General features: G+C 37.8%; 1 protein-coding gene across 3 annotated transcripts in view; it reads left to right on the top strand.

Moving 5' to 3' along the window:
* PRDM5 (PR/SET domain 5) overlaps positions 1 to 13496 on the top strand; it is an 87302-nt gene that overhangs the window by 1505 nt on the left and 72301 nt on the right. For all 3 annotated transcript variants that reach the window (XM_038178714.2, XM_027456889.3, XM_027456890.3), the window contains exon 2: positions 3842 to 3925. In XM_038178714.2, the coding sequence (XP_038034642.1) occupies positions 3842 to 3925 (84 nt within the window). The remainder of the gene's footprint in view (positions 1 to 3841; positions 3926 to 13496) is intronic.

The raw sequence follows: 13496 nt of genomic DNA on the forward strand, positions 1-13496 counted from the left end.
CATTGAATCCTCTGTGCTGGTAGCACCAACAGTTGTGGTATGCGAAGCCCGGATTAAAAGTCTATGCCTGACAGGCAGACTTCCTTCAGTAGGATGAAGAAACCAGCTTCTGAGTTGTCCTTTGGAAACCAGGTATTCTTCAATTGTTTTTAAGACCTAAGCACAGTGTGTGGCCATAGCTGCTCACAGAACAGCAGATGTGTAAACAACACAAATGATGCATTGGATATAACCAGACTGTGTGTTACTCTTTTCCCATGGAAAGAAAAATCTGAAGTGCTCTCAATGTTTCTTCCTTTCCAGTAGTGAGGCAGCATTACTACACTTTGTTTATAATACAGAGTAACTAATAGCTGTCACATTGTTAAGTAATACCTTGGAGCTCTGGGATTGGACGGAGATGTTGAATATGGCACTAATTGTGAAATAATATCTGTGTTCCTGAGTAGCAAATACCGCATCATTTTCTTTCTGTTGTTATCACACAACTGCAGTTGTCTTAACTGGAAGTCAAACAAATTTCAGATGATCTTATAATCAGAAATTGCAGTAGCAACTATCCAGGTGTTAAGTAATCTTGAGGTGGGCCTTGGAAAACTATAGTATTAGCAAAGTTTTGGTAATAGTACATTTTGACTTGCTGTTACTTGCCATCTTCTTTTGTTCCTTCAGACGTTTTCAATCTGTTGTCTGTAGTTACAAAAGGTGGAAACTTTCTGTTCTGTTACCTTAACAAAAGCTGTGATTCTCTTGTATTTTTTTTTTCTCCAGCAGCTTGCCAATGGCTACAGCACCAGTGTCTTAGACTCTTGGTATAGTCATGAGAGAGAGCTGCTACCTTTCTCAGTGTTCTGCTGAGTCTGGAACAAGATTAGTCACTGATGCTTGTTCAACAGCAGCTGTTGGAAGCAGCTTTTTGACATTTGAATGATGTACCTTTCATATCTTCAGTCATTTCTATGGTTGACTTTAGTCTGTGCTGTAAGTTTTGAATTTGAGAGGAAGTCTAACTATGTTTTTGCTTTATATATTTTTATATGACAGTATATTAATTAGCTAGGACTAATGAAAATACACAGAAGTGAAAAAAATAATCTTAAAGGTTGAGTTAATCATTACATTTATCTCCACAGACTTTTGTGTTACAAGACACCAGATTTTGCTGTGTCTCGTTTCTGCTTTTTGTCCAAATTTGAGAAGCTATAAAAAGTGCTTAGTAGTTTGAATCACCTCCGGTTCATGTTATGTTTGCTTTACATTACTGGTGGGCATCTTGCCTTTTGCTTTCTCTATTGTTTTGAGCTTCTACAAGGGCTTAAGCATATTGCTGGAGCGGTTTATTAGTTTGGAGTAGTTGACCTAGGAATGATGTGTGGTATTTCTTGTTTTGAGTAAGTATGCCCTATTAAGCTGTTGCTGTGTTTCACCCCAGAGGTGACGTGTTGTTCAGTGGTGGGTAAAATTAATCCTGTAGGTACTTCATATGTATGTAGGAATCCTTTGGATGGTGAGGATGAATGTATTACTGGGGTGGGGGTTGTGGAAACCTCCAAAGTAGCTAAGGAATAAATTCATCTTTTTTTGTCCACTTAAGTAGTGTTGTTCTGTTGCTGAAGAGTGTGTAGGAGACTAGCTGTTTCAGGTTCCTTATTCATTAGGTCTTTTAATTATTTCTCTGTTAAGCTTACAGAGATTTTTTCTTTTTCTTTCTATAGAACTAATCTAGGTTATAGTCAAACAAGCTTCTTTCATCTTGATCCTTGCTATGAGTGATGGGGGGTTCTGCAGCTACAACCATGTCCGCCCTCAGAGCCCAGCAGCTGTAGTGAGCTAGTTTCTTGTTGCATCAAAACTACATGGTTCTTTGTAAGTGAATGGGAAAAGGCAATTCAGCTTGGTGTGAGAAGTCTCCCGAAAGTGCCTACCTTATGTTTGCTGAGGCTAGAAAGGACCATACATCTCCAGAACAGAATTCCTCTGCCACCATCTTCCTCCTTTGTAAAATGATGAAAGTTGGTATGGAGATCAGTGAGAAGTGAAGGAGTTGAAGCCACACAGTGCTAATTTTTACTCTCACTGCCTATATCTGTATCTCAAGTGGTGCTCTGGGCTCCAGTCATTGTCTGGTGTTCTTGTCTTTTTATCTCCTTATTCTCCTGGTCCTTCAAATGGAATATTTGTTGAGCACATTTTAATATGATACTCCTCTAGTCTGTTTCCTTGTTATTATGAAATGTCAATTTTCTGTTGTCTGTTACTTCCTCAAATTTCATTTTAAATATATTATATATATATATATATATATATATTTAATTTATTTACTTGGTTAAGGGATCATCCTGTAAGTTTTCTATTCCACCTTTTTTCTCACCACTGTACCTGTAAGCAATGAAGGAGAAGGAAAAATATGTAGCAGGCTGTTCCTGGGATCATGGAATGTGTCAGGGGGAAGGGGCTTCTAGACAAGATCAATCCTTTTGTTAGCCTTTATGTTGTATTTTTAAGGAAACTCCAAAGTTGCTTTTTATTGTATAATTATAACCTGTAATGCCTTAAAGTATATAACATTTTTTTATGATCACAGATCACAGAATTTCTAGGTTGGAAGAGACCTCAAGATCATCGAGTCCAACCTCTAACCTAACACTAACAGTCCCCACTAAACCATATCCCTAAGCTCTACATCTAAACGTCTTTTGAAGACTTCCAGGGATGGTGACTCCACCACCTCCCTGGGCAGCCTGTTCCAATGCCTCACAACCCTTTCAGTAAAGAAGTTCTTCCTAACATCCAGCCTAAAACTCCCCTGGCGCAACTTTAGCCCGTTCCCCCTCGTCCTGTCACCAGGCACGTGGGAGAACAGGCCAACCCCCACCTCTCTACAGCCTCCTTTAAGGTATCTGTAGAGAGCGATAAGGTCGCCCCTGAGCCTCCTCTTCTCCAGGCTGAACAAGCCCAGCTCCTTCAGCCGCTCCTCGTAGGACTTGTTCTCCAATCTTAATATTGCATTTATATTGCAATATATGCAATATATACATAATAATATGTAATATATTGCAATATATGCAATATCTTAATATTGCATAAAGGAACATTGTATTCTGCATTCCAATTTATATGGTTTATCAGTGCAAATAAAAACAAGGGGAAAAACGGCTAGGCCTATGCCTGGTGGAAGTCCTAGTTGCAGAATTTACCCTGCTGCTGGCATGAAATCTGTAAAGGGAGGGAGAAAAAACAACAACTTTTGGAATAACATTGCAATGGATGCTTTCACGATGTGTATTATGACTAGCAGGTGGCGTAATATTTTAATTTTTTTTGAAGGCTTGAATTAATTCATAGACACGTGCATATCCCCTCATTTTTTAAACAAGTCCCTGTGTATGTTCAAAACTTCAAAGTTATTTAGTGTTTTGATTTGTGGCACTTCAAAAAGTAGTGTTGCAAATAATCCTGCAAATAAATCTAATGTAAACTTTGTGTTTGCCAAATACTTTGGACTTAATGGGATGTATATTGCAAGGTGCTTCCTGAGAATCTTATAAGAAATGTAAGAAATTTGACTTGTAAATATGACCCTTATTTAAAATCAAGAAAAATGCTGTATGCCAAATGGAAAATTAGCATGTACAGGAAAGGCATGGTTTTAAGAGATTCTCTAAGCCATAAAAAGAATGGGAATGACCTTCTTGGCTGATAGTGGGTAGTGGGCTTCCAAAGCAAAACTGTCCTTTTCCACATGAAACTGAAATTGAGACCTCTGCTGGAGTTTGGAATTCAGATTTTTTTTTTTAATATATCCCCTCCTGATTCATTTTCTTTTATATTCATTCCTTAGGGTGAAAAATTTGGCCCCTTTGCAGGGGAGAAACGAATGCCTCAGGAACTGGATGAGGACACAGACTGCAGGCTTATGTGGGAAGTGAGTAGTCTACAATGAAGACATCACACCTAGCAAAAAGTGCTCCTGGGATTATATTTTTGTTGTAACATTTATGTTTGTTTTTGTTAAGGCTTAAAGATACTGTAGCTAGAGTATCTTACTGATGATATTAGAGTACGCTTTTTGTATAGGGATTTTAACAGGGAAATTACTTTTTTTAAAGGATAAAGAAATAACAAATGATAATTTCTAATCAATGAAATATGAAACATAAAAATGTAACAGCACTGGAAAATTGTTGAAAATTGTGAGAATTAAAAATGATGAAAGTAATTTTCATATGGGATTGTATATTACTGAGGTTCTGGTTTATGTTTGCTAACATGTCAGGTCATATAAAGCATTCACTGCTGTGATGCTTGTGCTAGCATTTGGCAATTGTAAGATAAGTGAAGTTTTTGTATTTCACTAACATTTGTAATTCAATGTGTAGTTACGAGATCTTTAGCAAAATAAAAACCTGGTGCTATGGGTAGATGAAAGTACAGGGGGTTTCGGGGCTCTTCTAAAACACACTAAATCTTGTAATGAGGTCCTTAACGTTTGTGTCATAGCTGTGTTTGCCTGTAACAAAATCCTGTCTGGGTTTACCGGCTGAGGACTTCACACTTTGGCTGAAAAATACTTGAAATAACTTTTCAAACTTGCTTTAAGCACCTGCTTTTCAGTGCTTCCGTTTCATCTTTGTAATCTGTGATTTCTGCTCTAGTTCTTGGAATAGAATTCATTTCTTTCTTTTTTCACCCAAGCAATTTCCATTGAAAGCAAATTTAGTTCTCTTCTACTCTGAGAAAGGGACTCATTTTCAAGTTTCTCAGACTTTTGTGGTATATTTTTCTGTTGTGTGGCACTGTACAAAAAACACACAGGTTTGTCATCTGTATTAAAGCACTATACATACATTTATGATGTATGTATATTCCATATATGTATGTTCCAAAATAAATATTTGGAAAAAATAACTCTTTAGCATTAACATTGCTGAGCTCCTTCTAAGGAGAGCATGGTACTGATATGGCATTAGAGCTATAAATACCTTCACAGTGGAACAATGTGTGAAAATGCTAAAAGCTAAAAGTCCACCTTGCTAAACAATTTCTATCCAGTGATAGAGTGGAAAAATACTCCTTGATGAGTATTAACTCAAGTCTTTGAATCTCTGTGCCTTTATTTTTCCATTTCCCCTAGAATAACCCTATTTTTTTGTCTCTTTTATTGTTGTCTTTTTTAATTTGGAGATGTGTCCAAAAAACCTATTACCAAAGACATGGTGTAGATAGTTCTTTCCCTTGAGTTCTTTGGTTATGTACTCAGAGCAGCTGTTTTCATCTTGTTTTTTTCTCAGCTGAAAACAAAACAATACAATGTACTTTTGTTATGAATGATTGCCAAATACAGTACATGTTAATACACCCTGCCCTGTCTTACTTGCCTTTTCATGATATTTCTGCAAGATATTTTAAATTAATAAATTACTTGAGCTAGAACAAGGTTTTTAGAAGGGATGGTGAGTGGATTATAGGTGTGAGAAGGCCTTTAATTTAGGTTGTTTAGCAAGCCATATGATTTTCCAGATGCCTCATTGCTGATGATTAAATAAGATTTATCTGTTTCTATATGACAGAAAATAAAAGGGAAATGCATGTATTTATTGATGACACTAATATGACCCCTTCGACAGCAAACCAGAAAATGAGATTTTTATGAGCTGTTCTAAAACCTTTTCATAATATCTTATTGTAACCTAGTTTTGAGAGCCTTGAAAAGATTCCTGCATACCAAATTTTATGACTTCCTGAATGTTTGAACCTAAGTTGTTCATGTTTACTGAAGTTGATCTGAACATGAGCTTTATAATATAATTTAAATCATGCTGAGAGTAGTCTTAAGTTGAAAATTGAGACCAGGAATGCAGAAAGTAAAAAGTAAAGCAGTCCAAGTAAATGGTTATTCCAGAGACTGTGGGAGGCAGTCATAGCAACCAGCCAAATTTGTGTGTAGTCAGCTGTACCAAATATATTAAAAATAATTAATATGATGACTATTGGATGAAGGCACAGTCAGCCCTGAACTCACAGTCTGACTGCAATCAAAAAAAAAAAAGCATTTTCAGGGAGGACACCTTTAGAAAGAAAGCTAAATAGTAGAAGCTTTTCAATAGGTCAAGTAAAAATGAACGTTAGTGGAGTGTTTTTTTTTCTCTGTATGTGATGCCTGTGTTCTTAGCTTCAACTTCGTGGAACGGTTTTCTGCAAGGAAGCTTACCACATGAATTTCTAGTTGCATAGACTAGTGGTCTGTAATGTGGTCTATTTTGAATAAGCTCTTCCTATTTCTGTAAGATCAGCATTGTGAATTGGCATCTATAAGTTGTCACATTGAGACAGAAATGTACGTATGTTTAGGGACATGGTTTAGTGGTAAATTTGGCAACGATGGGTTGATGATGGGACCTGATGATCTTAGAGGTCTTTTGTAACCTAAATGATTCTCTGGTTCTATGTTATGTTTTCATTTGGTCTTTGGGAAAACATGGAACCAAAAAAGAATTTATCGGGTCCAGTGATTTTGTTAAATACAGTTCTGAGAACATTGGGGTTTGTGTTTTAAATTAAATATAGCATTGTGCTGCTGGTCTGCCTGCAAATTGCATAGTTCTGAAGAAATCAAAGGTTTACAGTTGCTCATTCAACAGACTCCAGGTTGGGAAGGGGTCTGAAACTCAGGAGTATTGCATCTAGATGTTTATCATTAACAACAAAAATCATGTTTTCAGCTAATCAAAACAATAGAATGCAGAAAAGAGAACTTTTCTTTACATGGTTGTTTGAACGAACGTACATTTTTAAATTTATAAATGTTTAGAAAATGGTTTACAGAAAGCAGGCAGTGTGTTTACTGTCTTCAGCAAAGACAACCATCTGCTTATTTTCGGTAATTTTTTTCACCTCTTGCCAGGTGTGCATGGTAAAATGTTTGCATTTGCAGTTGTGAACATTTTAAAGTAGTATACATGGCACCTTGAATGTTTTTCAAAAATTTGGAGGCAATTGCAGCATAAAAAGATGGAGTGCATCATGTGGATGGGCATTACAAGCATCTTAGGTGTTATTTAGAAGTCAATAGGACTCCATCTGGTAACTTATGCAATGATTAGAGACCTTTTTTTTTTTTTTTACTAATACTTGTATAGCAATGTGAAATTTGTTATTGTGGCATATTTAGTGATGTGCTGGTTGATATTGAGGTAAAACCCCCCTGTGTAGTAGCAGTGAATGTCAAGTATTTCATCTTACTGTGAAGATATTTTATAGAGTCATTGAATAACTCGAGTTGGAAGGGACCCACAAAGAGGATCACTGAGTCCAACTCCTGGGTCTGCACAGGACCACCCCAAAATCAAACTATGTTCGAGAGCATTGTCCAAAGGCTTCCTGAACTCTAGCAGGCTTGGTGCTGTGACCACATCCCTGCAGAGCCTGTCCCAGTGCCCAACCACCCTCTGGTTGCAGAACCTTTCTCTAACCCCCAGCCTGATCCTCCCCTGTCCCAGCTCCATGCCGTGCCCTCGGGTCCTGTCGCTGTCCCCAGAGAGGAGAGCTTGGCGCCTGCCCCTCCGCTCCCCTCCTGAGGGAGCTGCAAGCTGCCATGAGGCCTCCCCTCAGCCTGCTCTGCTCTGGGCTGGACAAACCCAGGTATGTCAGCCACCCCTCATACATCTTCAGATCTCCAGAGCCTTCACCATCTTTGTAGCCCTCCTTTGGACGTTCTCTAATAGTTTTGTGTCCTTTTTATGCTGTGGTGCCCAAAACTGCACGCATTGCTCGAAGTGAGGCCGCACCAGCGCAAAGCAGAGCAGGGCAATGATTTCACTTGACTGGCTAGCAATCATGCTTGATGTAGCCCAGGAATATTTGACTTAGTTCAGTGACACCTTGTGCGTTAATTCTCAAGAAGATAATTCTTAGTGTGTGCTTTGTATATGTATAAATGTTTTAGGTGGTGGGTAACCAAATATTAAGGGTGTTGTAGTAAAAAGGAAAGATATCTTGCCACGGATTACCAGGCATGAATTTGAACCTCATTCTAGGTTCATGCCTTCATGCCAAAATTCATCTAAGCTTAAATATGAAGTGAATTGCCACTTAATTATTTGGCCTGGGAAATTAAAGGTGACTGTGTTGTGGTTTGGCTCTGGCAGGCAGCTGAATGCCACCCAGCTGCTCACTTGCTCTCCCTAGGTGGGCTGGAGGAGAGAATTGGAAAGGTAACAGTGCAAGAACTCATGGGTTGAGATAAAGACAGTTCACTAGGTAAAGCAGAAGTCGTGTATGTAAGCGAAGCAAAACCAAGAATTTATTCACCCCTTCCCATTCAGCCACTGACAGGAAAACAGGGCTCATCATGAGTATCAGTTTCTTGGGAAGACAAATACCATCACTCTGAACATCCCCTTCTTCCTCCTTGTTTCCCCCAGTTTTTATTGTTGAGCATGGTATCATATGGCATGGGACGTCTCTGGTCAGCGTAGGCCGTTTGTCCTGGCTCCATTCCCTCTCAGCTCCCTGTGCACCCCTAACCTCCTTGCTGGCAGGGCAGCATGAGAAGCTGAAAAGTCCTTGGCTCTGTGTAAGCACTATTCTGTTGGTGTGCTATCACTACTATTTTCATCAAAAATCCAAAACACAGCGTTGTGTGAGCCTCTGCAAAGACAATTACCTCTGTCTCAGCCAAACTCATGACACTGCATGTCTGGTGACATCACTCCCTAAATAAATGAATAGAAACTCCAACTTATCTCCATTGGTTACAGAAACTACAGGAATGTCTTGGTCACAGTGGCCAGAAGTGCCTCAGAACCAGATAGGTGCTAGGCCAGGATGGTCTGAACTACAGCAGCAGACCTCAACTTCTGTGGATATGCCCCTTAATTTAGAGGAAGTAGGGATAATGTCCCATGTCCTGTTTAAATACAAAAACAACAACAAAAAAGTGTGATATCATCTATTGGTGACTAGGCTTTTGAGGTCTGTTCCTACTAGCTCTTTCACTGATTTCTCTTGTTGACAATAAGCACATCATATAATCCTTGTATGTCTTTGTTGATCTATGAAGATGACTGAGTCCTGTATTATTTAGGGGTGGTCTCACGAGACTTAAGAGCATTTTTAGTTTGGTACTCTTAGAAAACCAATTAAAAAAACAAACCAAAAAAAAACCAAACACTACTGGGCTTGAGTTCAGGCCTTGTTAAAATAGTTTTAAAATCATTTCTGGATTGATCGCTGTAGCTTGAGGATCCTAAGGAACGCATCTCAAGCTAACTGGATATTTTTTATTAATTGAAAATTTGAGTTAAAGCTAACTGTATAGAAACTGGGCAAATAACATTAAAACATGGAATTATTCATATAGGCAGGTGGCAGGTTCAAATGTTACAATTTTTTAAAGAAAAGTATGTTCACTAGTATTATAGGATTGGACCTACTTCACTGAATTTTTCAGTCCTGTAAAAATGTTTTGCTTCTATTTGAAATGTTTTATAACTATTTATGGAAGACTAAAAATATTTAGATGTATGGGGAAAATGCAGTAAGTTGCTTGCAGATACTGTAAGAAAAGCTTCCTTAAAGCATTTTCTACTTCAGTTTGTAGTATACAAAAGTGTTTTTCCATTTCCTCCCTCAGAAAGATATCCTCCATTTTCCAACGATTTCCTGCCATCAGTAGTTGTGGTAGGCAGGTTGTCCTGAAGATTCTTGGAGTGGTTCAGTGACTAGAAAGGAATCCCCAGGGAGCAGACTGGAAGTTTTGTGGCAGAATGAATCCTGTTTACTTTTCCAGGTCTCATGTGCAGTAAGTGGTAAGACTGTGTGTGAATCCTTGTAAAAGAGGGTTCTGTGACATAAAGAAGGTTAAGAAACCTTAGTTTATTCAATATGGGAGTTTGCTGGTCATGCTCCAGAAAGCTACTTTCTGAGTCCTAGTTCTGTGGGGTAAAGAGCTAAATTAGTAGTAGTATCTTTAAGTTTCTTGAGGAGCGTGTAAGCAGGTTGATGCTGTCTTCCGTTTTTCTTCTCTTGCTGTTTTAGCTAGTGCAACTGCCAGGGCTGGGGGGAGATACTGAAACTACATAGTAAGTTTTTCATGTTTTCCAGTGTCACCAACTGGGGATGTAGGAGGGAAAATTCCTTATTGCTGTGGCTAGTAGAACCAAGTTGGCTTATAGTACAACATCTATCTGAGTGACAGCCATCTTTGATCCTGTCTTCTTCGAGGTCTAAACAGATTTACAGGTAGAGCCATGTGAAAGCATTTTTGATTGCATTTGTTGATGTATCTTCTAATTAAGTTGATTTTCTTGTTTGATAATCACAGCACAAGGCAGAAGTATGACTGAGCAGGCTGTTACTGGAGAGAGCATCCCTTAGGGCATATTCCAAACTTCATTTCAATTCATTAATAGTTCAACTTAGGTGATATTTAGGTACTCTTTTCAGTTTGAGGAATATATTTGCAAAGCAAACAGACTAGCTCTTGTTTGTTGTTGTTCTTGTTTTTATTTTATTTTTTTTTTTAAAAAAGGAAGATATTGATAAAGTTTGGAATTTCTTACCATGGTGCTCAAAGACGCATCTAGGAAACTCACCCATTCACCCAACCAGTGAAAAAAGAATGGTAGATGTCTAGTCCATGTTAAGTATGGTATTTTGACTGTTTTTCTTGTCTTCTCTTCCTCACATCTGTGTATTTAATGCATTATTTCTTTATGAGGTGGAAAAAAGCAATAGGAAGTATAGCAAGTTTTCAAGGAATTTATTGTATTCTTATATCAATAGTTTCCTTATGCGTTAAGTCTTTGCTTTGTGTTTGATATTTCTTCATGAATTGGCAGAGAATAAGAAAGCACAACTGAGATGATTGTGTATCACTGAAGTCAATATAAGTTATCGTTACATAATTTAAGGATCAAACAAATGAAGAAAACTGGATGAAAAGGGAGGTAACGTAATGTATGTTTTTTATAATAGGGTCTTGATTCCGTTTCTAATCCAAGACAAGATATGATGGAAACCTTTATAGGATTTGCATAGTGGGCCTCTCTAACCCAGTTTTTGGGTCACTTTAGCTAAATCACAAAGCCATTAACTTGACTTTAGTTGCTCACAGATGTTAATCTTCACTGCAAACTATTTTCACTCAGACAATGTGAGGTTCTGCTCTGTGGTTATTTAGAACTGGGTGATTATTGCAGTATAATAGATGCAGAACTTCTGTAAGGCTTTGGGAAGGAGAGCTGTTTAGGAGGTAAATGCATCACTAACATGTCTTTTTTGCGTGAAGTTTGGTTTTGCTTTTATGATTTACAGTCATTCTGCTCAAGTTCGTGGTGGAACAACAGTTCCAGCAATGAGCAGGTTTTATTTCTCAGCGGAATTGTCAACGAATCACAGAATGGCTGAGGCTGGAAGGGACCTCTGGAGTTTATCTGGTCCAACCCCCTTGCTCAGGAAGGGCTACCTAACTGGTTGTCAAAGACCATGTCTAGGTGGCTCTTGAGTATCTTTTTCCAAGGATGGAGACTCCACTGCCTCTCAGTGCAAAGTATTCCAGTGCTTAGTGTTATATAATATTATGTGCAGGTGCATTTAAATATATGTTTGACACTTTTTACTCTGGTTAATTGGTGAGTTTGAAAGTAAAACAACTTTTAAAGTTCAAAATATTGGCATCTTTTCATGATATGTCCCTTTTAAGATAAGTGTCTTTGGAAGAATAGTATTACATTTTGAAGACTTATTTGTTTGGAGAACTACAGCAGTTTTTTTTTTTTTTTTTTTTTTTTCTCTTTAATCTGAGAACAACATGCTGTCACCAGCTCTCATGCTAATGGAATACAGTTTTTGTTTCTAATGGTATCTTTAAAGTTTAGGTAATTTAATCAGTCATACTGAAGGAATATGATATTGCAATCATTAGAAATAAATACAGCAAGAATGTGGGCAATTTAAATATAAAGCCATGACGACAATCTAATTTTGATCTTGCACAGCTGAAATCACCAGCTCTTAGAAAATACCTACTCTGGACACTTCTTGTTGACAGATGAAAATATGTTCCTTATTTATATAAGTCATGTGGAATTTGTGTGACTTTATGACCTTTTTTCATGTGTCTCTATCTTTTATATCAGATTTAAATGATCTAAAACAATACCAGCAAGCCTCTAGCAAAGTGGCAGCTATGTTGATTCAGCAGTGTTTCTTTCTGTTTTAAGGGCAAAGAGTGACTTAGAAATAGTAATCTAATTTTAACTATTATTTTCATGTTGTCAGCATAAGCTGGAATTTTGTCACAGTCATAAAGATTCTATGGATCTATAATGATACCCAAAAGCCTCTGTTAAGAAGATGACGTGCAATTCTTTTTTCAAAATGGTGGCTAGCAGGGAAAAGTTGCTTGATCTAGTGTTAAAACTATCAGTAAGTATTATTTGGGGAGGTGGGTTCTACTACTACTGAAGTTCTAGAGTGGAAACAATGGGATGACTCATTAGTTAAAGCTGTCACATTTACATCTGCCTTCAGTTCTGCAGGGCAGTTCTTTAAAGTGTCTTCACTTAGTGAGCAAAACCTGAGCATGTTTGTTTCCCAGGCTAAACAATTTACAGCACTTCACCTATGTAGTATGTTAATTTGTTATTACTGAAATCATCTCCTATTCTGATACAGTTTCGGCTAAGCATAATTTAAAACTGACTAACTGTTCACTGAGGCTACGTATTTACATGTCCTTTGGATGGGCATATATGAAGGATGTTCAAGTGAGCTGTAAAACAAGATATACGGGATAGATTGATGCAATTATATTGATCCTTGTTCTGAAGATAGTTCTCAGGAAGTGTTGGGAGTATGGGGGAAACACCAAAAAAAACCAAAAAACAACAACAACAAAAAAAAACCCTCAAACTTCCAAGACTTGAAAGGGAAACAAGTAATACAGTTTTTAAAAAGTGCTTTATAAGTTTCTGGGACATTTAGGATTGGTGTGGGACAGATATGTTAGAAGCAAATTTAACAATAGCAAAACCATATTTGCTGGATTTGGAATTTGGAAGAAAAGATGCATTTGGTGATAAAAGGGTAAAGAACATCTAGTGATGGAGTAGTGGGATTGGAATGGAGACAGAATTGATAATTCAAGGTTGGGCTTGTAAATTGCTTGAACATTTGCTAATTTTACAGAAAGGGGAAGCTGCAAACAAATTAAAGTTGAGTTCAGATTTAGACATACTCTGTAATTGTTTGCAGTTAAGATTGAGATTTCTCTGGAGATGTGAGACTAGGCAGAAAGAGTTGGATTTAGGATTTAGCAGTAAAGGGTGAAAAGGATCTGCTAGAGAAAGAACATAATGAGCAAAGGACAAGGCAGTCTAGAAGAAGATCATAGAGCCATAGAATGGCTTGGGTTGGAAGGGACCTTAAAGATCATCTAGTTCAAAGTCCCCTGCCGGGGGCAGGGATGCCACCCACTAGACCAGGTTGCCCAA

The sequence above is a fragment of the Anas platyrhynchos genome, chromosome 4 (assembly GCF_047663525.1).
Source record: "Anas platyrhynchos isolate ZD024472 breed Pekin duck chromosome 4, IASCAAS_PekinDuck_T2T, whole genome shotgun sequence".
NCBI lineage: Eukaryota > Metazoa > Chordata > Aves > Anseriformes > Anatidae > Anas > Anas platyrhynchos.